The sequence below is a fragment of the Brassica rapa genome, chromosome A04, assembly GCF_000309985.2.
Source record: "Brassica rapa cultivar Chiifu-401-42 chromosome A04, CAAS_Brap_v3.01, whole genome shotgun sequence".
In the NCBI taxonomy this organism is placed as follows: Eukaryota; Viridiplantae; Streptophyta; class Magnoliopsida; order Brassicales; family Brassicaceae; genus Brassica; species Brassica rapa.
The window spans coordinates 20,997,342-21,023,128 of record NC_024798.2 but is presented as its reverse complement, the minus strand read 5'-3'; the positions used below and the strand labels follow the sequence as shown (position 1 = coordinate 21,023,128).

The 25,787-nt window shown below is 31.5% G+C and overlaps 4 protein-coding genes and 1 non-coding gene across 5 annotated transcripts; 3 read left to right on the top strand and 2 right to left on the bottom strand.

The window, feature by feature from the left end:
• The first annotated feature begins 696 nt into the window (after positions 1-696).
• LOC103866204 lies at positions 697-3,729 on the top strand. Its single transcript, XM_009144083.3, has 2 exons — positions 697-2,611; positions 2,700-3,729. The coding sequence occupies exons 1-2, from the start codon at positions 2,552-2,554 to the stop codon at positions 3,309-3,311; spliced, it is 672 nt and encodes a 223-aa protein (XP_009142331.1). The 5' UTR covers positions 697-2,551; the 3' UTR covers positions 3,312-3,729.
• Positions 3,730-4,362: 633 nt separating this feature from the next.
• Positions 4,363-4,435, top strand: TRNAK-CUU. The gene has a single exon. It is a non-coding gene; the product is annotated as a tRNA-Lys (tRNA).
• LOC103866205 (protein BRI1-5 ENHANCED 1) lies at positions 4,434-9,256 on the bottom strand. The gene is made up of 5 exons (XM_033290331.1): positions 9,014-9,256; positions 6,885-7,433; positions 4,808-5,003; positions 4,599-4,732; positions 4,434-4,561 (listed from the first exon to the last, which is right to left on the bottom strand). The coding sequence occupies exons 1-5, from the start codon at positions 9,204-9,206 to the stop codon at positions 4,557-4,559; spliced, it is 1,077 nt and encodes a 358-aa protein (XP_033146222.1). The 5' UTR covers positions 9,207-9,256; the 3' UTR covers positions 4,434-4,556.
• Positions 8,104-12,429, bottom strand: LOC103866207 (LOB domain-containing protein 19). Its single transcript, XM_009144085.3, has 3 exons — positions 11,982-12,429; positions 9,014-11,892; positions 8,104-8,596 (listed from the first exon to the last, which is right to left on the bottom strand). Exons 1-2 carry the CDS (start codon positions 12,375-12,377, stop codon positions 11,698-11,700), a joined length of 591 nt encoding a protein of 196 aa, XP_009142333.2. The 5' UTR covers positions 12,378-12,429; the 3' UTR covers positions 8,104-8,596; positions 9,014-11,697.
• A 5,732-nt stretch (positions 12,430-18,161) lies between these two features.
• Positions 18,162-20,255, top strand: LOC103866208 (LOB domain-containing protein 18). Its single transcript, XM_033290332.1, has 2 exons — positions 18,162-18,578; positions 19,620-20,255. Exons 1-2 carry the CDS (start codon positions 18,219-18,221, stop codon positions 20,037-20,039), a joined length of 780 nt encoding a protein of 259 aa, XP_033146223.1. The 5' UTR covers positions 18,162-18,218; the 3' UTR covers positions 20,040-20,255.
• Positions 20,256-25,787: the final 5,532 nt, after the last annotated feature.

Here is a 25,787-nt window from a genome sequence, read left to right as displayed (position 1 = left end):
AGTTCCGGTCTTTCGGACAAACCCATGAATCTTCATCTCTCCCTTTACAAAAACTAACCTAGAACAAGCTTTCAGACCAAGGGACAACGAGAATTTGTCCACGGAAACACCATTCTCGAGCATAAAAACAGAACAAGAGCAGAGCTCATCTCAGGTTCGACTCAATATGAGTGAGATTTGATAATTGCGTTCTATAGAAACGGATCATCCACCTCTCCGGGAGAGACGGAACGTACATGATACTCGTAGAAGACACAACGCGCGAATTCGTGATCGTTTAACGGCTGTATAGTTTGTTGGAAAGAGTTTAAACGACGTCGTGTAGTCTTGCTTACAGCTTACAGGCCACCAGGCTCTTAAATTGTGGCCAATGGTAAATTCTTTCATTTAAGGTGGCCCAACTAGCTTACAATACCAACTAACTTCTTTTTTTTTTTGACTAAAACAATACCAACTAACTTTCAATGGTTTTTTGTGCTTAATATATTTTCTAATATGAATAAATTATTTATGAATAATATATATTATATATTAATTTATATGATATTTTGATATATAAATATTATCAAAATATTCAACTTATGCTGCTTGATGCTACTGTTTTATTATCTACTTTATCAGTGAAAGTCTAAATCGAAAAAAAAAAGTCTAAATCGAAATCCATAATTAGGGGAAAACTTCTTTTTTGAACTCCATTTTAAAAATCTTGACGGAGAGATTAGGGGACACCAAAAAACGAAAAATAATTACACTATTCGAGTTCAAAGTATATTATCTACAGAAATTAGATTAAAAAACTAGGATTACATTTGATCAAAAAAAAACTAGGATTACATTGTGTCCGCCAAACAGATCACTGCAAAATAATATATGTATAAAAAATAGAAAAGTGCTAGTGATGATAAGATATTGATAAGCAAGTTGTGATAAGCATTGACTTCTTGGTAAGTCATAGTCAGGATGGAGTGGTACGACATATCGTACATTTATCCCCTTTATCAAATTGGTTTATTTATAAACTAATATAATATTTTAATGCAAAGTTGCAATTTAAAAATCGTGTCTTTAATATAAAATGAAAGCGCGAATTTGTCGTTTACGCAATAGTAAATGAATCTAATTTAAATCATGTCAACTTCAGAATTTAAATAGCTTAAGAGTACTTAGCTAGATGTGGTTGTTCCTACTATATCAGGAGCCATGCTAAAGGCACGTCTCGACCAATAGTATATTATTAGCTTAATATTCGATTTAAGTTATCACGGTAATGCAAAGTAAGATCATAACTACCGATAGTATTTGATTCCTTGGTTCAGTTTGGTTCTTTGAAACTTTAATGTTTGTGTATCTAAAGATGGTTCATGTAAAACATTGGTGAGCAATTTTGCCTCTTGTTTAATGTAATGGAAATTCAAAAGAAAATACTCATAGTTACTTGCACGTTTGGGGACTACACAACACACGCACAAGTTCACTTATTCGATAGATCTTACTGGCTTAAAGCCTTAAAGTGATTTACAAGGTTGAAAGAATCAAATATATGTGTTAAGATTAAAATGAAATCTTGGGGGATTTCATTGGCATAGTTAGTTTGAGCATATAATAACTAACAGAATAATTTCAAGATTAAGAAATAAAGTCTATGTTTTTCAACGACATTCAAATATTGGTTTGTTAAATCAAGCCAGGAATTGGTTCATATTTGTTGTACCTAAGTACAATAATCTTTTGTTGTTCACATTTTTTTAATTAGTCGATGGAGCTACCATTTATACATTTAATAATTAATATTACATGCTTTGTAATTAATAGATATCTTTTCATTAAAAATAAATAAATAATAGATATCTTTGTCGCATATCGTTTAGCGTACATGGATGGTACGTGCATACTCAACCAAACTAGCCGGCGATGAAATTGAGTTTATATATTTTGATGTTATCTAATATCAATTACCTTAGGTTGGCACAATGAAAGCGAGTGTCACAGAAAAAACAAAATCGAATCGTCATTGTGTTGAAATAACAAAGGCTTAAATCTTCAACAAAGGCTTAAATCCAAGATTAAGAATGAGCAAAAAAGAAAAAAAAATCAAAGATTGAGGCTGACCATCTAATGTAATAATTTAAGTTCACCAAGTCCACAATGTCAGCGATCAAATCCTTTGATCTATACGTATATTTTTCACACTCGGCCATTAGGATGAAAAGCGAAACATGGACCAAAATAAAAATAATTAACTAGTACTATATAAAATTAATATAATTCTTATAATTCATAGTATTGTTTTTTTCTCTAAAATAACTTGATTTAGATAACTCATTCTAGATACAGTATGAAATTGTTGACAAGAAAAAAATATATGGAATGAAATTATATATTTTTGACAAGCATAGGGAATAGGGAGTAGTAATAAATGGTAGCAATGAGACCAATTGACACGTTGTTAATTAGTGTAGGCAAATGTCAACGCTTCGTCTGTCCATTTATATAATAACCTAACCACTTCCTTCGTATCACAAACTCACAAAATCTCCATTGAACTTTCACCATGAAGCTTGTTTGGTCGCCTGAAACCGCCTCTGAAGCCTACATCAGCACCGTTAGATCTGTATGTGATTTAACTTATAATCATATGTGATATGTTACATGTGCTTATATTTATTTATCCTGATCAGTGTTAATCTGCATGCATATAGTGTAAGAGCTACAAAGAATCAGGAGTGGCGGAGTTTTTATCAGCTACGGCCGCCGGATGGAACGCTAGGCTAATCGTTGAGACATGGTCACGCGGCGATCCACTCGCGACTAGCGTAGGACTCGCGGTTGCTGCTAGTCACACTTGCGGGAGACACGTGTGTATAGTACCAGATGAGCAGTCGAGACTGGAGTACGTGTCGGCCATGAGAGGAGTCGTTACAACGGAAGCTACGGAGGTTGTTGTGGTCAGAGAATCTGTTGAGAACACGATGGAGGAGTTTCCCGGCGTGGACTTCTTGGTGGTAGACTCGAAGCGGCGAGAGTTCGTTAAAACGCTGAGGTTTGCGAAATTGAGCAACAAGGGTGCCGTTTTAGTGTGTAAAAACGCTGCGCAGAGAGCGATATCTGGATTTAAATGGCAAGATGTGTTGAAAAAAGGGACACGTGTGGTGAGATCAGTGTTTTTGCCTGTTGGGAGTGGGTTGGACATGGTACACGTGGGAGCTGCTGGTGGAAACCAGCGTGGTGACTCGAGGAAGCATCCTAGCCGTTGGATTAGACATGTGGATCATCTGTCGGGAGAGGAGCATTTGTTCAGACGCTTAAATTGAGATTTCTTCTTTTACCCTTTTGTGAGTCCTATGATGTGCATACGTTACATGACAAAAATAATCTCCCATAATCAAAAACTCTCATCATCTTTCTTTTTTTCTGAATATTTCTCTTCATTTCATAATTCCCTCTCAAAAGGGTATCTTTTACAACAGACAAACGCATTAGTAAATATACCGCATGCATCATAAACAACATTGTTTGATGCCATATACTAAGCACAATCTTGCCACCATATTCATATATATATGAATGTAACCTTAGTCCTCAGAGGAAAGACTCTTCTCAAAGTAAGGATGGTTATACATTTATCATTAGAGAACTGATCAACTTTGCTTATCCTCAACTCCTTTATTGAGTTCAGTAACCGATTACAAGAAAAGCTTTGAAGTTTTTAGCAAAAAAAAAGCTTTGAAGTTTGATAATTAGTGATTACACTCATGAAAAATATTAGAATCATACTTTGATATTGTAACTCAATAGATGTTATGAGTCTAGATGTTGTAGTATTAGTCTATTAGATGTGCATAATCAAACCCATAATGCTTATACCAAATGCCCGGTTTAAAACTGCAGAGGTGAAGATGAAATATCGTAGGTAAACTGAACCTAGAAAAATTGATCAAAACATAATAAATTTTGGGAATTGGAACCGTAACAAATGCAAGAAAAGTAGTAGCAAGAGTGCCTTGGGTTCCATGAACACTATGAATTGTAGCATGAGAAGTAATTAAAGTCACAAGAGTTTCCGAAAACGTGTAAAGCTTCATTTGATACGTTGTTTACACACGAGTTCAACTTTAAGATGAACTATAAGCAGAACAGGAATCACAACATGAAAGGGAAACTAACTACTAGATCAATGTAGACTTACCAAGAAAAGAAGACAAGTACAGCGCCCCTACTATACACAGTTAACAACCCAAACACAATGGTGGTCCATTTTCATCAACCCACCCAGCTTCCTGATTCTTCTTCAACAAATGCTTCACAGACTACTAAACAGCAATATTAAAAGTAGTATAGTGTTCACTATCGACTAAGCAACAAGCCCGTCTAGCTCAGTTGGTAGAGCGCAAGGCTCTTAACCTTGTGGTCGTGGGTTCGAGCCCCACGGTGGGCGACTTTTTTTGTTGATAATTTTTGCTTTTCATATTTCTTCGATTAATTATTCAAAAATATATTTCTTTCGTCAACAGGTAGAACATCTTACAAAACGGAATAAAAGAAATGATATTTTCAATTCATATACAAATTTAAAATCAAAAACCCATAAGAGTTTTAAAGAAAGCCTCTCGCTTGGCAGCTCTTTATAGCTCCAGTGAATATATCATCAGCTCCATGCTTAAACTCGAACCCTGCACTCCTCAGCTTCTTCGACGACAGACTCATCCTCTTCTCTACTCTATAACTCTTCAAACTGTACGTACCCACACAAAAATTATAAATCAAATGCTTAGACCAATAAAATAAGTAGAAATAATAATATACTTACTCAACTGAAGGTAGCTGAAACTGAGGAAACCTCGTAGACAAAAACTCAAAGACCTCGTCGACGTTCATCTCCACGGACGAACATATGTATCTCCCTTTCGCTATTGGCTTTTCCAATAGAAATATCATCGCCCTTGCGACATCGTCAATATGTACCATGTTGTAAGTATCGAACAAATACTTCTCCTTGTAATTTCCTTCAATACAAAAAAAAGAGAGAGATGATATTAGTATGGTGAACACTGAACAGTTTACTCAAGATGCCATTTATATTTGAACGTTCACATGTTTACGAATATTTTAACAATGAAATATTCTATCCACTCTAACTAGGATTTGCATGTTGTAGTTTTAAAAAATAACTAGACTTTGACCTGCGCGCCTGCGCGGGTGTATATTTTGAAAAATATGTTGATATTTGTTTTTCATGTAATTATTAGGATTTGAAAAATGAATCCGAGGAACATAACCGATACCGATCCAAAAATATAATACCAAACCCGAACATAAATTGATTAAATATTTTAATTATTCAAAATTTTGTTATTTAGAGAACCGAATCTGATCCGAACCGAAGTATTCGGTTGCCCGAATTTATCTAAAATAGATTTATATACTTATATATATTAATTATTTTTAGATTTAACGTATATAAAACATCAAGAATGATACTTTTAAATTGGTTTAAATACTTGAAAATATATATAGATAGTCAAAATTAAATATCTGAAATAGTTAAAATTAATATACTCAAATCACCAAAAATACTTAAAATAATTATTGATTCCGTATCCAAAATTTTAAATCAAGCCAATTGATATGTTAAGCTTAGGTATTCTGACATATGTTATTCAAATTTATACGTAATTATATTATTTTATTTATACATTTTGAGAAATTTAAAATATATAATAATTTAAAACTTTAAAAATAATTTAAATTATTTATCCAAACCCGAACACCCGCAAAGATCCGAATCGAACTCAAACCAAAATTTAGAAACATTCTAATAAGACTGGAATCTTTGAGCCCGAAAATCCAAAATGCAAACCGATCAGAACCAAACCCGTATGGGTACCCAAAAGTTCATCCCTAGTCATTATTATATATCGCATTTTGTCATCATATAATTAATCGTATTTTATATGCACCATCATATAAGTAATCATATAATTAATAATATTTTATACATACCATCATATAAATAATTACATATATTATATTTTTAAAACTTAATATGAAATATAAAAACCATAATTTGAGTTGGTATTTCAAATTGAGCTTTGTATTGTATTTTTCTTATATATATTGACAATATTTTTTTATACTGGTTATTGAAAAATAGTTTAGTAAAAATCCATTTTTGAATATATGTATATTTTGATATAAATCAACTTTGAATTATTATTTTGATTTGAAATATGTATATAAAGTTTAAATTTTGTTTTATGGTTAGTTTAGAAAAAAAAAATTTAGGCAATTAGATTGATTCATTTTGGTATATTTTAAAACTGACCTAGATAGATAGTTTCTTATCAATTTTTTAAAAAAATATAAGCCCATTACTTTTTTTCTTAATACTATTATCTTTGTTTTCAAACAAAATTTCTTTTTTTTTTAAAAAGACTACAATTCATGTTTCCAAACACTCCAAACTTTTTAATAATCCTATTTAAATCTTCAAACACTCCAATTTTGTACTTGAGTTTTAATAAGATAGATTAAGCAAAGATTCCATACGTAATTTGAGACTTATCCTTATACACATGTCATAAAGTTTTTGTATGTGAAGATTTAAACCTTATTATTATTATTTTTAATCTGAACCTTGATTTATTAGCAAAAGAAAAAGATTTGGAACTTGATTTTATTATAAAAAAAGGTTTTGAACCTTGATTTTATCAGCGAAAAAAAAAAGATTTGATCCTTGATATGATGAAGCTTTTTTACCATTTGACGACTACAACTTGGTTAATATTTACGAAATTTAAGATTCTAATTTTTCTTATAAAACATTATACCTAGTATGCATGTTTAACCAAGGTTGTTATAAGATAAATATTTAGGTAAAAATTTACCAAAGATCATGGCTAGAGAGATGAATACGGATGAAGGCAACGACTGAGATATAAAAGGTCCGACAACGAGAGGGATCACAAGCGTCACAACCTCCAATCCATTCTTCCCACCGAACTCAAGCGCCGTCATCTCTGCCGCCATTTTCGACACAACGTAAGAGCTACTCACTCTCTTCTCCTTCTGATTCCTAAACACTTCCACGTCGCTCCAAACGCTCTCATCTACTACTCCACCGTTTCCTCCAACACCGCTTCCAACGCCGTAGAAAACGGTCACGGCGCTTGACGTGTAGAAAAAGCGTTTCACGGTTTTAGCATCCAGACATGACTTCAGTATCCCCATAAGACCTTGCACGGTACGTTTCGTTACGGTCTCTTCGGTCTCGTTGCTGGTCGGGTCCATGGGATGTGCCACGTGGAAGACGGCTTTGCATCCTTCAATAGCCGGTTTAAAACTCTCCGGTTCGTTGAGATCGGCGGTGAATATTTTAAGCCTCTCCGAAGCAAATGGGAGTTCGGTTAGGTAGCTTATATCTTTCTTACTCCCTTCTGTATTAAGCGTAGACACAAAATTAGTATTAGTTATCACTATTTATATTATTTTGTTATTATCTTTTGAGCATGTAATAGTGGTTGACTTTATATATAGAAGATGCAAACATGACATATATAGAAGATGCAAACATGTTAGGTAGCTTATATCTTTCTTACTCCCTTCTGTATTAAACGTAGGCACAAAATTATTATTTGGTTGTTAATTTTTGAGCATACAATAGATGGTTGACTTTATTTATAGAAGATGCAAACATGACATAGCTATGGAGCTTCAAGATCCTACAAACTGACAGATCATTCCAGCCAAGTACAATAAATGTTTCACACCCATAATTTTATTATTGTCGAGCCAAAAATCAACTTTAAATGTTATCCCTTATATACTAAAGCACAAGTCAGTTGACCAATAAAATTAAGACATGTGGTTAATATTTTTCAAAAACTAATAAAAACTAAATAATCATCAACAGAATAATTAAAATCTGAATCCATTACAAAAATAACCAGTTGTAAAAAAAAACTGTTTCTGACTATAAAGAACTTCCACGACTCCTATAAGCATGGCATGATTTCAAATTATTTCATCTTCTCTATAATTTTTCAAATTACTAATTTTCATCACTGTTTTCAACTTCTCCACTGTTTTCTCTGTTTTCATTTTCTCTTTTATTCTCACTCTTTTCATCTCACATCATTCTTTTGCGTTTTGAGTGTAGCATCAAAAACCTAAATATAGCTTTATAATGTTTTTTTGTTCACTGTTTTTTCTCTGCTTCTCGGACAAATACTCATTCTTTTTGTATGGTTCAGTTTGAAGTTTTTTATGTATTTTTTAATAGGAAGATGGAACGAGTGACCGAGACTGTGCAAATAGATTTAAACATTAGACCATGGAAACACTGAAGGTAAATAATTTTAGCACTTTTATTTCAGTTAACAGGGAAATTTTTTGTGTTATTGAGTTTTTTCCTTTGATTTTTTTGGTTTTATTATGGATAGGACAAAGAAAGACTAGCTAATTTTGTAAAAAAAAATTATGTGACCAGATTAAGCTTATTATTGCTGTTAGTTATAATTTTTAGATGTATTATACACAATTTCTTGAAATTCTTTTCACGTACGCAGTACGGGCCCAAAAACTAGTACTCCCTCTGTTCCTGAAAATAGGATGTTTAGGTAGAAACACACATATTAAGAAAACTACTTTTTGTCTAGAAAATATCATTAAAACTATAAATTAATTGTACTCAACCAATTACAAAATAGACTATTAAAATATGATTGGATACACATTTTTTAATAAAGTAAAAGTTACATTGGAAAATGAAAACATCTTATATATTGAAACATCAAAAGTTTATAAAACATCCTACTTTTAGGAACAGAGGGAGTATCTATTATAAACTACGATATATCTCTCTTTTTGTACTTTATGCTAAAACGAACCAATCAATTAACCCTAAAATAAACAGCAATCTTACTTGCATTTGGTAAATCTATAATTGATAATTCAGAGTATTTAATTAAAAGAGAAACAAGTGAAGCTAATGGAAAATAAAGAAATAGATTCGAACCTGGGTTGGTTCGAACGGTGGCTCGAACTGAGTAGCCACGTTGAAGGAGACGCATGATGAGCCATGAAGCAATGAAACCAGTCCCTCCCGTTACACAAACTAACCCCGTACCGTCCAAGAAAGATGACGGCGTTTCATCTCCCAGCTTTCTCTCTCCTTCTCCGTTCTTGTTGTCATCTTTTTCTCTCCCCATGTTCTCTCTCTCTCTCTCTTGTGGTGTGTGGGAACATGAACATCTAAAGGGTTCTTAAATAACGGAACCTACGTCATTTACTATCTCACACCTATCCGCGTGACATGTTCCCCGTTTTGCCCTCTTCTCTCTTTATTACAAATTTGCTTAATTATATTTATATACATATATATTTTGTTAAAAAAAAAAAATTTATGTACATATATGCATCCGTTATATCAATGCTACATTTTACAGAGCATCTATACTATTCTTTATAATAATTCACATTCTCATGTCCGTTTATTACAGACATTGTTATTGGATTCCGTTATTTTTCATTCTCTCATCCTCTATGTACAACTGAGTTTATTTTTTTACTGCTATATATACCATAGTTTTGGCTTCTAGTGGTGGAATGTATTAATTATGATATTATATGCATGTTCTATGCATAGGTTAAGGGATATTATTTAGATCGTGAGTATTTATAAGAGACTCTATTTATAATCAAAAGAATGAAAAAAGAACGCGTGAATGAGATGGAATTGGAAAGAAAGTGTAGGCGTGGCACATGATCCTGCGACTATCTTATTTGTGTGTCTCCACAAAGCTACCGTCTTTCTCGGGCCGTTGCTTTGTTGGTGTTGCGAACTATCAATTTTTCTATATAAAATTTAACCTTTTTAGAATAAATTTAACTATTTATATCGGGCATTTTAAAGTTGTAATTAAATTCCAGCTAAAGAAATTAATCCGTTTCATTTCATCCATTGTTTACTATTGTCCGAACTAAACTAAGTTTTTTACATGTCCAAACTAAACTAAGTTAATTAGTCGGTTTCAATTCATCTCATGTGGGTTATTAAGCATAACTAATTAGTCAAGAGTTCAACTTCCACCTACAACAAATACAAAAAGTGACAAATTAAAATAGAAGGGAAGAACAAAAAAACTCTAAAATAAAAGTGATTTGATAGTTTTCTTTACAAACATGATTAATTTCTCTAAGTATAATTTTTCCTTTGTGACCTTGAACATCTATCTCTAAACTCAATCTATTTTCTACTCCAAATGAAATTTTTTAAAAAAATTATAATCATATTTTATTTTTCAAAATGGAGTAAAAAGTTGAACAACTCCCAAATGAAGCAAAATATTAATTTGTGGTTAGAAAAATGAAACATAATATTAACTTTTACTCGTTAGTCATTTTTTTTATTCCACAATGGAATATAATGAAGTAAAAGTTGACTCCAACCTATTTTGGTGTAAAAAAATAAAATTATGCATCAGAGATGTTTGGATGATTAAGATTAACAACATTTATATATTTAATATTTCATATAAATTTTTATATTACAAATTCCCTCGACGACTATAGATATCCTAGTATATAGGGGAACGACGATCTCTACGTACCTAAGGATAGATCGTAGATGGACTATATACTTAAAGTAGTTCTATTTAAATCGATTACAGCTATATATAGATACAATGAATGCGCGTGCCCCATGGTTTCTTTTTGTTTGGGTTCACATCATGGTCCAATTTTTCCCTCTAAATGCAAATGATACGAAACAAAATGATATTAGAGGAATATGTATACTGTTTCCTTTCAGTTATAGTTTTTTTTTGCCAAGTATATTTCTTGCGAAAGAAGAACCGAACATCATATATACGCCTATTGGAAAAAAATGCTGAAGTTTTCAATAAAAACTCACAAAATGTACTAAATTAGTTAATTTGATCAGGCCATTTGAAAAGATAATCATCAAAAGAATCTATATATTATAGCCAACAGTTAAATAAAATGAGAATTTGAGTTTAAAATCATTCATTACTTAAATATGAAGCGTATTTTGTTTTTGTTCATAGGATATGACATTGCCAGATTGTTGTTCATTCCAATGCAATTGCCAGAATATTGTTCATTCCAACCGAATTTTCTTATCTGGAAATATGCCGATTAGCAATGCATGGTATAATCACTCTGCACATAGACTATTCATATACTCACTTTGTTCACATTTCACATAGACTTGTCGTATAAAGAGAAACTAATGAAGCTAATGGAAATTAGAGAAACCGATTCGAACCTGGTCCAGTTCAGATCAAATTTAAAGCCTTCAATTATTTCTCACTGCAAAAAACTAAAAAGCCCATTATAGCTCTTAAAGCCCAGATCTTCGTATGCACTGGTTTAAACAGAGAAAAATGTTAAAGCTTAAGTAATCTTGTTTAACTATTTTCTTTATTTGTGTTTCAAAAAAAAAAAAAAGTATTTTCTTTATTTACACCGAAACCTACTGGTAACGGCCTTACTAGTAATTAGCTACCGTTTAGGATGGGCCTATTAAGAAAGTAATGATCTTAAGTGGAAATAGTCAACTATGAAGAATAAATAGACTCGTCAACTTTTATTCCAGACACCTCCATTGCTATAATACATAAGCATGGCTTGTGGACCTAACCTAAACTGCAAGCCGGAAGTTAGACTGTGGGTAAATACTTAAAGACGAACTGCTTGAGGTAATTGTTCTTCCTCCCACCCAACATCCAAGTTAGTTGGTTCCATGGGATATTCATTGTTATACGCTAGATCGAAAGGTGGCTGCTGCATTTGTTGTGGTGGGACTAAATAAAAACGCTGAAACATTGAAAGACGAGCTTGAACATGAGCAATCTCAGCTTGTAGATTCATCACCTAAAGACACGTAGAGACCGTGCTTGTAAGTCTCAATTTGTATATACGTATAATCCACTAGCACTTAAGCAAATGTTTTAATAAAGGACCTGGTGTTGAAGAGAGAAGAGATGGCCAACGCAGCCGTAAACAGGATCACGGACCCTAGCCAAAGCCTCGTAACCGAGCGTGGCCACTGCATCGAGCCGCTTGTGCAAAGGCAATCTCAGTAACATCTTCGAGGTATTGCTTGCTCCAAACACTTTGTGAATCGCTGCAAAACTAGCAGTCCCTTGCTCTGCATCGAAATAAGGAGCGAAAACGCATCCTCGAACACACTTCCTCCTCAAGAACTTGCACGCCCCGCACGGTCCTTCTCCTCCTCCACCTCTTCCTCCGCCGTTCAAATTCGTTGTCATCATCTTCGAGTAGAAAGAGAGACAGAGAGAAAAGAAAGAGATGGGTTGTTTACTTACATATCTAAGTCGATGAACTAATATCGTCATTTTATATAGATAAATTAAAATTTTATTCGGACTGACAATGTAATTTTGTGAACACTATTGAATGATCAGCCGCTTATTTTATTCATTTTTATGCGTCTTTACGTGAATACTACTCATGTATATAATTCTAATATATCTTCGTATGACCAATTAATATGGATTCCAAAATTCAATGTTATTAATGATCTTCTTGTAATATGTTCAAGATATTTAGTGTCATTAAAAGTTAAACCAAACAAACGCGGTCTAAGACAAACCACAAGTTTACTTGAATGATATATATACGCAGTGATGAAAATCAACATCAGAATGCACATACCACGTGTGATCGATTGGACTCATAGCTCAAATGTGCATAGCTTTAAAGCCCTAATTTGCATTTTTAAATTACATAAACTTAAGCCCTAGCGGCCCCTCCCCATGCACATTTCTTTTCACGCTTTCACATCCCCTGTCACACCTCTACTTCTCTCCATTTCTTCCTTTATTTACGGATTTGAGTGTATACATGTATATATATTCCCACAATGAATTGTAGGAAAGAAATATCTTGAAATGTCTAATTCTGACCATAATCCTATATTCATAAGAGCGTACCATCATGAGCGTTGATTTAGATAAACCGGACTACGAGAAAACGTTTGACACTGAAACACACACAAACACAAAACCATATGTCACTATCAGTAAGTATAGCTTTTGTAAGTTAGACAAGACATTTTAGTAATTATTTCCCTCTTTTCCATTCTCCACTATCACAATCACATCATAGTATACGTACGTGCACAGAGATTTGAAAACCCAACCTCTTGACCTTCTTTATTGTCTCTTCTTTTTTCCTGTTTCTGTTTACCCGACAGTATTAATTCACTCTCGATCCTCTTTTCGGTATTTCTATTTATTTTATATAAAGAAATTTTAAACGTTTGATAGTTTATAAAAATTATTTAGAAGACTAATTTTCAAACGAATAGCCGATGATGTAACCAACAAATCTGCAAAGCCGTAAGCGATTCTACAAATGAGGGTTTTGGATCCCAAATAAATTAAATATGAAGTAAAACAAACATGTGGATACCTAATTTTTTTATTGTAATTGTACTCGGGAGGGACGCGAGGACTAGCTCAAAACCGATTACATATGTGCACATATACATACTTACTAGCCAAATTAATCTCCAGGAAACCAACAATCATGTTCAATATAATACATTCATAACCAAGATCTTTAAAAAAAAAAGATCTTTTAAAACTTAAAAGTAAACACTGTAAAATTTTCAAAAAAGAAAAAACTGAAAACTGAACAGCACGCGCTTGCATGCGGCGAATGAGGAATTTTGGCTTTGAGAAATTGCAGTCAAAGAGACCAAACAGAATCGAAGGGAAACCGATTGTACGTGGCTTGCTTTTCATATCAGTAAACAAAACAACCCACGTCATAAGAGCTAGACACATGGCATGATGCACATACTCTATGACCACTGTCACACGAAGCATTCAGTCACTTAACTCACCGTCACTTCTCTAATAGTGAGCCTATAACAACCCCCCTTTTATTGCTCCTATGGTCTAATTTTGCAATCCATCATTCATCACAATAACATAGCTACATGATCGTAGTAAATTACTGTTGAGTTAGTAGAGACTTAAAATTTGACTGGACAAGAGGTACAGAATTTAACAACCTCGAAACTAAATTTAATACAAAAAAGTAATAAATTTAATCCGAAAATTTTATATACATAATGTAAACCAGATATAAGATAATTAAGATGCGGCTCCGTTTTGAAAGTAAATATAAAACATTGACCTTTTAATTTTTGTTGGAGTTTGTTTAAAATATTAAACATAAGTAAGTATCAAGGTCATTCAAAAATTCTATCTATAGATTGTGAATTCTGATAGTCGAACATGAAACTCAACCTAAGAACCACCTTACATTAATATCATTAATGAGGTTTTAAGTTTTCTGTAAAATCAAGACTAGAACTTACCATCCCATAGTTTTATCTGAATGGTTTTGCATATACTCATATATTGAATTGATTTACACAAACAAAATTAATATTAGCTTCAGCATCCCCAAAAAAAAAATTCAGCATCCACTGTGGATAGGATACTCCATAAGCTTGATCTTGTAGTTAGAAGTAAGCATGAAACGTGAGCGCTGGAGAAGAGAACCGGCCGTTCGGTTTCTTGTTTGCTAATCCTTGACTCCAGTCTATCATATAATATACATCATTAGCCTCCATCCGTATTAAACTCCCCCAAAGCTTCGTATTATGAACTTGCACCATTTCCTCTCATTTTTGCTAAGAAAAATCTTATATATATATATATATATTTTTTTTTTTAATTTACTTTCTCACTAGTCTAACTGACAATAAATTATATTCTATTGAATATAATTTATTGTAAATTATCATTATAAATTAGGTCCATAGATTTTGATGATGTCAATCGGATCAAAAATAATATATTGAGAAATTTTTAGATTTGACTGAAACTTGTGAACATTATCCGACCAGACTTAAAATGGACTTAAAATGAAGTTATATGCATGCGTATGCGTGTGTTTTTTGTTAGTGGTTATAAAAACAAGTTACAATAACTTTTGGATTGTGTTTGTATAATTTAGTATCATATAGCGAATCATATTAAAATCTGAAGGTATATGTAATTTTAAGGCCACCTTTCGACTTTTGAGGGATCTTTTGTGAGCTTGGAAAATACGGAGGCAAACCACTAATTTGACTAATTAGTTGGCCTTACTTCACGTTAACATGACCATGGATTTTTTTTTTAACCATGAAAGCTTTAAACTAGATCAAATCATTTCAATTTATATAAATATTTTTCAGCCGTAATAGCTATACTTTCAGTTCCTGTGCTAATTTAAGCGTTCACTCGTGTTCCATTTTTGGTTGAACGGAAGGCAAAAACTGAGTAGTATGATACATGTATATATTTTACGGTATACTCTAAAATATAACTGCTAAATGTTCCATGTTTTAAATCATAAATTTTCCAAATGAAATTTTTAATAAAAATATTTGACCTTTCACAATTTTTTTTGTCAAGACCTTTCACAATTTAAAAACACACACAAACACATTTAAAGTTGTCCAAAAATAGGTTGCTGCGAGTAAGTGACCAACCTGTTAAAATACCCCAACTAGATTTTATTGATTTTTTGAACCACGATTTTATTGATCATTTATTAAAGTAAGCACGACTATAAGATTAGTAGTATAGTATACTTGTACCATCAGCTCCCTCTTACACTCGAAGTCAATCGTTTTACCTTGTTTTTAGGCGACACCGTATCATTTTCTAGTATATTATTCAGTAGATATTGACCAGTAGACTTTGGAGTCCAAATAAATAAACGGGGTATCAAGCCACAATATATGAGTAAAATAACGCATGTGCGTGTATATATATATATATATATATATATAAAATTTATTTAATTACGTCTGTTAAATTTTGTAATCAAGATATAATCCATATTTTCGTTGCCAGATTCGATTAGAACATTTTTTTGTCATCTCGATTAGAACATTATGATAAGCGAATTAGGATTTGCCTGCACGAGTAGAAGAACATGTTAGTATTTTTTGAGCAAATTAATCAATGCTAGTATAAGTAAATAGAATTACAATAACAAATTGATTAACATATGATATATATTATATATAGAGCTACAAAGAAACAACCTATGAGAAAATATAGTGAATTGAAATAAGGGTTTGGTCGATCGAAGTCGAATGTTAGACTCAAAAAAGATGTTAGACTCTTTTTGTACATCCCCAATTTGAGGTATCATGTCACTTCCCCTTCCTACCTCAGCTCATTTCTAATTTATTACGCTATTTATAACTCGACAATGTTCTTGATTAATAAATCACTAAAAATGCTATAATTTATGGTAGCACGAACTGTTCTTTGACTCATATATCCATGCCTGAAATTTTTTTTTCCGTGATCGTGCATATTTCAATATATATACAAATTTTAGGATTGTAATTTGTCACATGTTTAGTTGGTTGAAATCAATCCCAACTTGGCGATTCTAAATTATATCGACCAATTAATATTGAAAGTGTTACTCTCGAGGTCAAGAGCTTGTAATTTGTTGGTGGATCCGTTCCTGGTCATTGAACAGCTTTAAAAGTTATCAACGCAACCTTCATTTCTTGAACACTAAAAATATATCGCCCTTTACAAACATAATTTGCAACACACTTGATTTTTAACATAAGTATAGAAAAATTGTCATAAAAACATAAGTATAAAATATATTAACAGAGACTACGCATAACTGTGCAGGAGACGTTTAGAAAACAAGGGGGGCGTTACTAACTTTCTAAGGGAACGGCGCGTAGGACCTGTCAAGAGTGACATCACTTATTTCATTGATTTTTCACTCATTTCATTGATTTTTGAAAGTCTAAGAAAAAACCACGTTTACTTCTATTATTGGTATTGAAATTAAATTTTGCTAAAAAAAGACATATGAATTCACATAATATTTAAAAAAAAAAAGTCAGCAAGCTTTGAGTGAATTATGAAAGCTACAATTTTAGCTTAGACTTTCAAAAATTCTCTCTAAACTTACGAGGATTGAATTTTTAGTGAAAATTTTCATTAGAAGATTAAAATCATGACAAATTTCTTTAGATTAGTATTTAAAATATTTTAATAATACTGGATTAAATTATTAATTTTCTATAGATATATTATATATAAGTTACAACGTTAGTAACATTTCATTTTATTGCATGTTTATATAATAAATAATTTATCATTTTAGAGACAAACCTTAAATTGAATACACTTTCTATAAAAATTCATCCGATTCACTCACATCTCGTTTCTAAATCGAAATCTTATCCATAATAATTGTATCATACTTTCATTTACGGTAATTATTGATAGAAAACGTGAATTACTATAATGAAAACAACATACTACTTCCATAGATGAAAATAAATTATTTAACATAGCTGATGCCCTTTTTATACATTTTGAAAGATAAGCTGGCGATCAACTCATCCTCTAATAATTGTAGCTAATTTAAATTGATGAAAACATGTTAATCATTTACTTATTAAGGTATTTCATCAATTACGTTTGCTTTTGAATTTTTATTCCTATAACACAAATTTGGGAAAATATAATCTATAAGATAACAATAAGAGCTGGCGTCTTAACAACCTCCTCGCAACTTAGTTTTCAATATACCAATCAAATTTGGGAGAAATTCAGTATTTTCATTATGGTTAAATTTGTATGAGAAAATAAAAAATGTTCGATTATCTAATTTATTTGGCACTCAAGTGAAAGTTTAAAAAATACATAAAATTTATCTTACACCAAAACATTAAAGTCATGAAATATCTCAAAAATTACAATTCACATTCACATCAATAAAGAGGAAGCAAGAACTATATTTTGCTCCGGAGTTAAATTTCAATCACGAGATGTTCCAAGAGAGATAGATAATTAAACGAGTTTTCTCTTTTTCTTTCTCTTTTGTTTTGTAAATATAATTAAGTAATTAAATGTTCTGAGAATCAATAATAGAAGAGGCTTATCGCATGTTTGCTTCACGCAAACAACTAAATGTGAGAGAAAAAGAGAAGTGAGAGAGATCGTTTTTTTTTGTTAGCTTTGTCGTCGCGTGGCTTTAAAGACTTTCTTCTCTATACTCTCCTCTTTACGAAACCCTAATTCCCCTCTCTTCATTCGGTTTTCTCAATCTTCCTCTCTTCTATACAACACCAACATAAAATCCATAAAAATATTCTCACAAATTTGTGACAATACTGTGTTGTCATGAGCGGCGGTGGAAACACAATCACCCCCATGGGAGGTGGTGGTTGTGGTGGAAGAAGTAGCGGCAGTGGAGGAACTAGTGGCGGTGGTGGTGGTGGGCCATGTGGTGCTTGTAAGTTTCTAAGGAGAAAGTGTGTTCCAGGTTGTATATTCGCACCGTACTTCGACTCTGAGCAAGGTTCGGCTTATTTTGCGGCGGTGCATAAAGTTTTCGGAGCCAGCAACGTCTCAAAACTTCTATTACACATACCGGTTCATCGACGGTCCGATGCAGTTGTAACCATTTGCTATGAAGCTCAGGCTCGGATAAGGGACCCTATCTATGGTTGCGTCGCTCACATCTTTGCTCTTCAGCAACAGGTAATTAATTTACCCTTATGTTATTAGGATTACTAAAGTGTGTTGGAAATTAGTATACTACGTGTGAAACATACTCATTATTTTTTTGTGTGAAAGATACTAACCACAACTTATTTGGATGACAGTTACGCTTTTCTTTTTTTCTTTTTCAAAGTAGCAAACTTCGGTTTCGTTTGGGAATAATATATACTTTTAAACTTATGAAAACTCGTTTAAGTATGAGCAATCTGTTTTTTTTTTTTGGGTGTAAAAATGAGCAATCTGTTTGTTTCAAATGATCTGGTCTGATATTTCCGAGAGTACGTTTGTCATTTCCTCAAGTTTTCTTAGTTTGTAATCTTCTACTTTGAGTATAAAGGACAAAAAGGCATGTTGTCTGATTATAATTTACTATCCAAAAATTTAAATTAATGTTCTGAGTAATTATATAAAAAATTAAAAATGATGCGGTCGTCGACAAGTCCCATTGCAAGATGTGGAGTTTTTGGCTGATTTTCTGGAAGTGGTCGGGGTACAATTTTCTGTCTTTTTTTTCTAACTGAACCATTTTCTATCTTAATACGTATATACCAATATTTCCCTCACTATAAATCGTTTTCTATATTTCAAATTTATCAGTTTCTTTAACTTCATGCCTATATCTCATGTATGATGCGTGTCAATTTTATTATTTACTTTCTACGTTAGTATTTTACGTATTTTGGTCTAACAACCTTAACAATCGAACATACATTCATTCCACTTCTGATCGATAAGTTAATTAAGTAAATAAAAATTATTTAGTCAAAGTTGTAGGTAATGAAGATTGCATTAAAGAGATTTTTTTTTAAAAAACAGTAATTATTTTGGGATGATTAGACTATCCCGTTAAGCGTATAATTAAAAACCTAAAAGGAGGATATTCATTGATCATATCAACCGTACTATGTTGATAATAAATTGCAAGCAATTATATAATCACATCCTTGTCTAATTTTCAGAATAATTTCATGATTCTCAACCCATATATATTTACAGTTTTAAGTCGTAAAATGTATATAGGTGGTGAATCTACAGGCAGAAGTCTCTTACGTACAAGCCCATTTGGCATCTCTAGAGCTACCTGACCCGCAAACGCGACCACCACCTCCACCGCAATCGCAACCACAATCACTCTTCTTCACTCCTCCACCACTTTCCATAACAGATTTAGCTGCATCAGTCTCACCATTACCTTCAACATACGACTTAGCTTCTACCTTCGATCATGCAGCGTCTCCTTCGTCGTGGGCAACACAACAACGAAGATTCGTTGATCCACGCCACCAATACGGAAGATCATTGTCATCTTCTTCAGCAACCGTAGGGCTAGCTGGTGGAAACAGTGACCTTGAAGCATTAGCACATGAGCTCCTACATAGGCAAGGATCTCCTCCACCTACAACTACCGATGACTCGCCGTCTCGGACTATGTCTAGATGAGTTTGGCTGTGATCAATATATGTATCTCCCCTTCGTTTTTAGCAAAAATAAATTGCTACTCAAGAAGTTTTAGTTTCCTCAGAATATTATAAGGACTTTTCTAACATTTAACTATAGTATTGTATTTTCCCTTCTTTTTATTCCGGTTATTCTTCTTTGCTGTATTTTTCACCTAAAATGCGAATACATAATCATACATAGATTTAATCTGTTACCTTTCTGCGCTTGTTGATGTTTGTGACGACCGACGAGTTACTGGGCCTATAATCTGGGCCTATGCTTAAGCGAGTTTAGTTTTTCTAACACTAAAATGATAGATTTGATAACTTCATGAGTTGGGGTTTAAGTTTTTTCTTTCCAACATGTGAGCGAGTTAGGTTTTATTATTGGATTGTATTAGTGTATACTAAATTTAAGAGTTCTTTTTAAAGTTGACAACAATTGAGAGTTGATTTTCGAAATACTTTTTATACATATTATTTTGAATTGTAAGTGTGTGGCTCCAATAAAAGCTATGTAGATTGTCATATGATGATCGTGATGGTCATATAAGATATAATTCATGGAATATTTTCAAGATTTTGAAAACTGGATGTGTAAGCTGATGTTTGAAAACATCTCGGGTTCTACAATTTTAGTTTAATCGAAAAATCATTGTTCATAGAAGAAAGTAAGTAAGTAAAAATGAAAGATAATCCAAGGAACTGATTGATTATAGCCAATCAGGAAATTACCTAACTAAAATGTGAATTAAACATCAAAGACAAGTTGTTCAAAATAAATTTTCATTAATCTAGACGACTATTGCCTTGCTGATTTTAACAAAATAAATTTATGCTGACTTGCTTTGGGAATGGAATGTCAACTGGTAATATTATACTGACAATAAACAAACTAATGGCATTATTGATGTTTTAAATCGGAAAGTACATAGATATCATCTATAACGGGACATTTTATGTAATTATCATATGAAGGCGCTCGTGTACGTAGATTCGTTGAACAAACTTAGATAACAAGCCAAAGAAAAGGTATGTTATTTGTGAAACTAGAAAGCTAGTTATTAGTTCACTTCGTCTATAAATAGTTAATTTCGTTTTCGAGCTTACTTTTTTAATTTCTTATTTCGTCCTATGCATATTCGTTAATTTAAAGCGAAAATCAGAAGCAATCATTGTGTTGCATAATATCAAATTGTGCTGACTTGCTTTGGGAATGGAATGTCAACTGGTAATATTATACTGACAATAAACAAACTAATGGCATTATTGATGTTTTAAATCGGAAAGTACATAGATATCATCTATAACGGGACATTTTATGTAATTATCATATGAAGGCGCTCGTGTACGTAGATTCGTTGAACAAACTTAGATAACAAGCCAAAGAAAAGGTATGTTATTTGTGAAACTAGAAAGCTAGTTATTAGTTCACTTCGTCTATAAATAGTTAATTTCGTTTTCGAGCTTACTTTTTTAATTTCTTATTTCGTCCTATGCATATTCGTTAATTTAAAGCGAAAATCAGAAGCAATCATTGTGTTGCATAATATCAAATTGTGCTGACTTGCTTTGGGAATGGAATGTCAACTGGTAATATTATACTGACAATAAACAAACTAATGGCATTATTGATGTTTTAAATCGGAAAGTACATAGATATCATCTATAACGGGACATTTTATGTAATTATCATATGAAGGCGCTCCTGTACGTAGATTCGTTGAACAAACTTAGATAACAAGCCAAAGAAAAGGTATGTTATTTGTGAAACTAGAAAGCTTTTGGTCTCATGCATCCGCAGGGGGGAAGCTAGGATTTTTGTATAGTGGGTGCACTATTAATTACAAAAAAAAGAAAGATATAAGAAGAGATTGAACCTGGGTTGTAAGGGGGTGCAGAACCTATGTTTTCTCACAAAATTTGAAAGATAGATATTATTACAGGTGCACATGCACCCATAGAGTATAAGGTGGCTTCGCCCCTGTGCATCCGTCTTAGTCATTGCTGAAGTTGCATACACTGTTCCATCTAGTAAGGATGTTATCGTGCTCTCCTTCCTGGTCGTAGTTGAGATAGAGAAGACGGTTGGAGATTTATTGGTAGAGGAGACAAGCAAGGTGCTGCTTCCTTCGCTTCTATGTTTATGATATGTAGCCTTAAGGTTGTTGTGATCGTTAGTTGATAAATATTTGTATATATTATCTATTCTTATTAAACTTTTATAATTCATTATTGTGAAAATAATATGAAAATATTGTTACTGATTTTTTTTTACGTAAACAATATGATAGAGATAAATATTTGAAGAATATATATAATCTTTTTCTATTAGCTAATCTAAATTTGTATATATCTCTACGTTTTGGATTAATATTGTAACCTTCAAACAAACTAAAAAGTTTGCTTAAGCGGATAATTATTCTTAGGCTATAATCATAATAATATATTGCTAACATACAGTTCATTTTTATTTTTCTCGTGCACTTATTCAACTTTTATTATTATGTAATTCATATGAACAAAAATAATTAACTGCATACATGATTTTCAAATATCGTGATACTATTTTATAAACAATCTATTTAATTTTACAAGAAAATTAACTTGTGATCTCATGGATAAATTTTGGTTTATCCGTTATATATATCTTTAGATAATTTATATTTTACAGTTTTCTAAAAGTATAAAGATAAATTTACACTTGAATCATATATAGTGTATGCTGAAGATGATTATATATATATATATATATATATATATATATATATATATATAACCACATTATACATTTGTATTAATTTATGATAAACTACTTTTCATGGTACATGGACATCATTCTAATTTTTTATCCATTAATTTAGCAAAACTGCAAATACTCCCTAAATTAATGGACTAACCACTATAAAATTGTTATTCCCTAGAGAAACGGAGACAACAAAGGTTACAAACCTTTTTGAACTTCATCATATGTTATTCCATGATTCAAATATGTATTAAAACAGTATTGTCAAATATTTTGAATTTTTCTCAAAATCTATGTGTACCCCTACGAAAAGAGTGAATTTTCGATAAATACTCTATATATGAAGCCTATAATCTTTAAATTTGTTTTAAAAATTTAAAACCACATTATACCTTTGTATTAAAGTATGATAAACTTATTTTCATGGTACATGGACATCGTTCTAATTTTTTATCCATTAATTTAGCAAAACTGCAAATACTCACTAAATCATTGGACTAACCACTATAAAATTGCTATTCCCTAGAGAAACGGAGACAACAAAGGTTCCAAACCTCTTTGAAATTCATCATATGTTATTACATGATTCAACTATGCATTAAAACAGTGTTGTCAAATTTTTTGAATTTTTCTCAAAATCTATGTGTACCCCCCTACGAAAATAGTGAGTTTTCGGTAAATGATATATATATGAAGCCTATAATCTTTAAATTTGTTTTAAAATTTAAAACCAAATTATACCTTTGTATTAATGTATGATAACTTCTTTTCATGGTACATGAACATCGTTCTAATTTTTTATCCATTAAGTTAGCAAAACTGCAAATACACCATAAATCATTAGACTAACCACTATAAAATTGCTATTCCCTAGAGAAACGGAGACAACAAAGGTTCCAAACCTCTTTGAAATTCATCATATTTTATTACGTGATTCAAATATGTATTAAAACAGTATTTTTAATTTTTTTGAATTTTTCTCAAAATCTATGTGTACCTATATATGAGTTTTCGGTAAATGCTCTATATATGAAGCCTATAATCTTTTAATTCGTTTTAAAATTTATAACCACATTATACATTTGTATTAATTTATGATAAACTACTTTTCATGGTACATGGACATCGTTCTAATTTTTATCAATTAATTTAGCAAAACTGCAAATACTCCCTAAATCATTAGACTAAACACTATAAAATTGCTATTCCTTAGAGAAACGGAGACAACAAAGGTTCCAAACCTCTTTGAACTTCATCATATTTTATTACATGATTCAAATATGTATTAAAACAGTATTTTCAATTTTTTTTAATTTCTTTCAAAATCTATGTGTTTAACCCCTATGAAAATAGTGAGTTTTCGGTAAATGCTTTATATATAAAGCCTATAATCTTTAACTTTGTTTTAAAAATTTAAAACCACATTATACATTTGTATTAATGTATAATAAAGTCCTTTTCATGATACATGGACATTGTTCTAATTTTTTATAAATTAATTTAGCAAAACTGCAAATACTCTCTAAATCATTGGACTAACCACTATAAAATTGCTATTCCTTAGAGAAACAGAGACAACAAAGGTTCCAAACCTCTTTGAACTTCATCAAATTTTATTACATGATTCAAATATGTATTAAAACAGTATTTTCAATTTTTTTGAATTTTTTTTAAAATCTATGTATTAACCCCTACGAAAATAGTGAGTTTTCGATGAATGCTCTATATATGAAGCCTATAATCTTTAAATTTGTTTTAAAATTTAAAACCACATTATACCTCTGTATTAATGTATGATAAACTTCTTTTCATGGTACATGGACATCATTCTAATTTTTTATCCATTTATTTAGCAAAACTGCAAATACCCCCTAAATCATTGGACTAACCACTATAAAATTGATATTTCTAAGAGAAACGGAAACAACAAAGGTTCCAAACCTCTTTGAACTTCATCATATTTTATTACATGATTCAAATATGTATTAAAACAGTATTTTCAATTTTTTGAATTTTTTTCAAAATCTATGTGTTAACCCCTACGAAAATAGTGAGTTTTCGGTAAATGCTCTATATATGAAGCCTATAATCTTTTAATTCTTTTTAAAATTTATAACTACATTATACATTTGTATTAATTTATGATAAACTCCTTTTCATGGTACATGGACATCGTTCTAATTTTTAATCAATTAATTTAGCAAAACTGCAAATACTCCCTAAATCATTGGACTAACCACTATAAAATTGCTATTCCCCAACAAAGGTTCCAAACCTCTTTGAACTTCATCATATTTTATTACATGATTCAACTATGCATTAAAACAGTATTGTCAATTTTTTTGAATTTTTCCCAAAATCTATATGTAACCCCCCTACGAAAATAGTGAGTTTTCGGTAAATTCTCTATATATGAAGCCTATAATCTTTTAATTCGTTTTAAAATTTATAACTACATTATACATTTGTATTAATTTATGATAAACTCATTTTCATGGTACATGGACATCGTTCTAATTTTTTATCAATTAATTTAGCAAAACTGTAAATAATCCCTAAATCATTGGACTAACCACTATAAAATTGATATTTCTTAGAGAAACGGAAACAACAGAGGTTCCAAACCTCTTTGAACTTCATCATATTTTATTACATAATTCAACTATGCATTAAAAAAATATTGTCAATTTTTTTGAATTTTTCCCAAAATCTATATGTACCCCCCTACGAAAATAGTGAGTTTTCGGAAAATGCTCTATATATGAAGCCTATAATCTTTTAATTCATTTTAAAATTTATAACCACATTATAAATTTGTATTAATTTATGATAAACTTCTTTTCATGGTACACGGACATCCTTTTAATTTTTTTATCAATTAATTTTCCAAAACTGTAAATACTCCCTAAATCATTGGACTAACCACTATAAAATTGCTATTCCCTAGAGAAACAGAGACAACAAAGGTTTCAAACCTCTTTGAACTTCATCATATTTTATTAC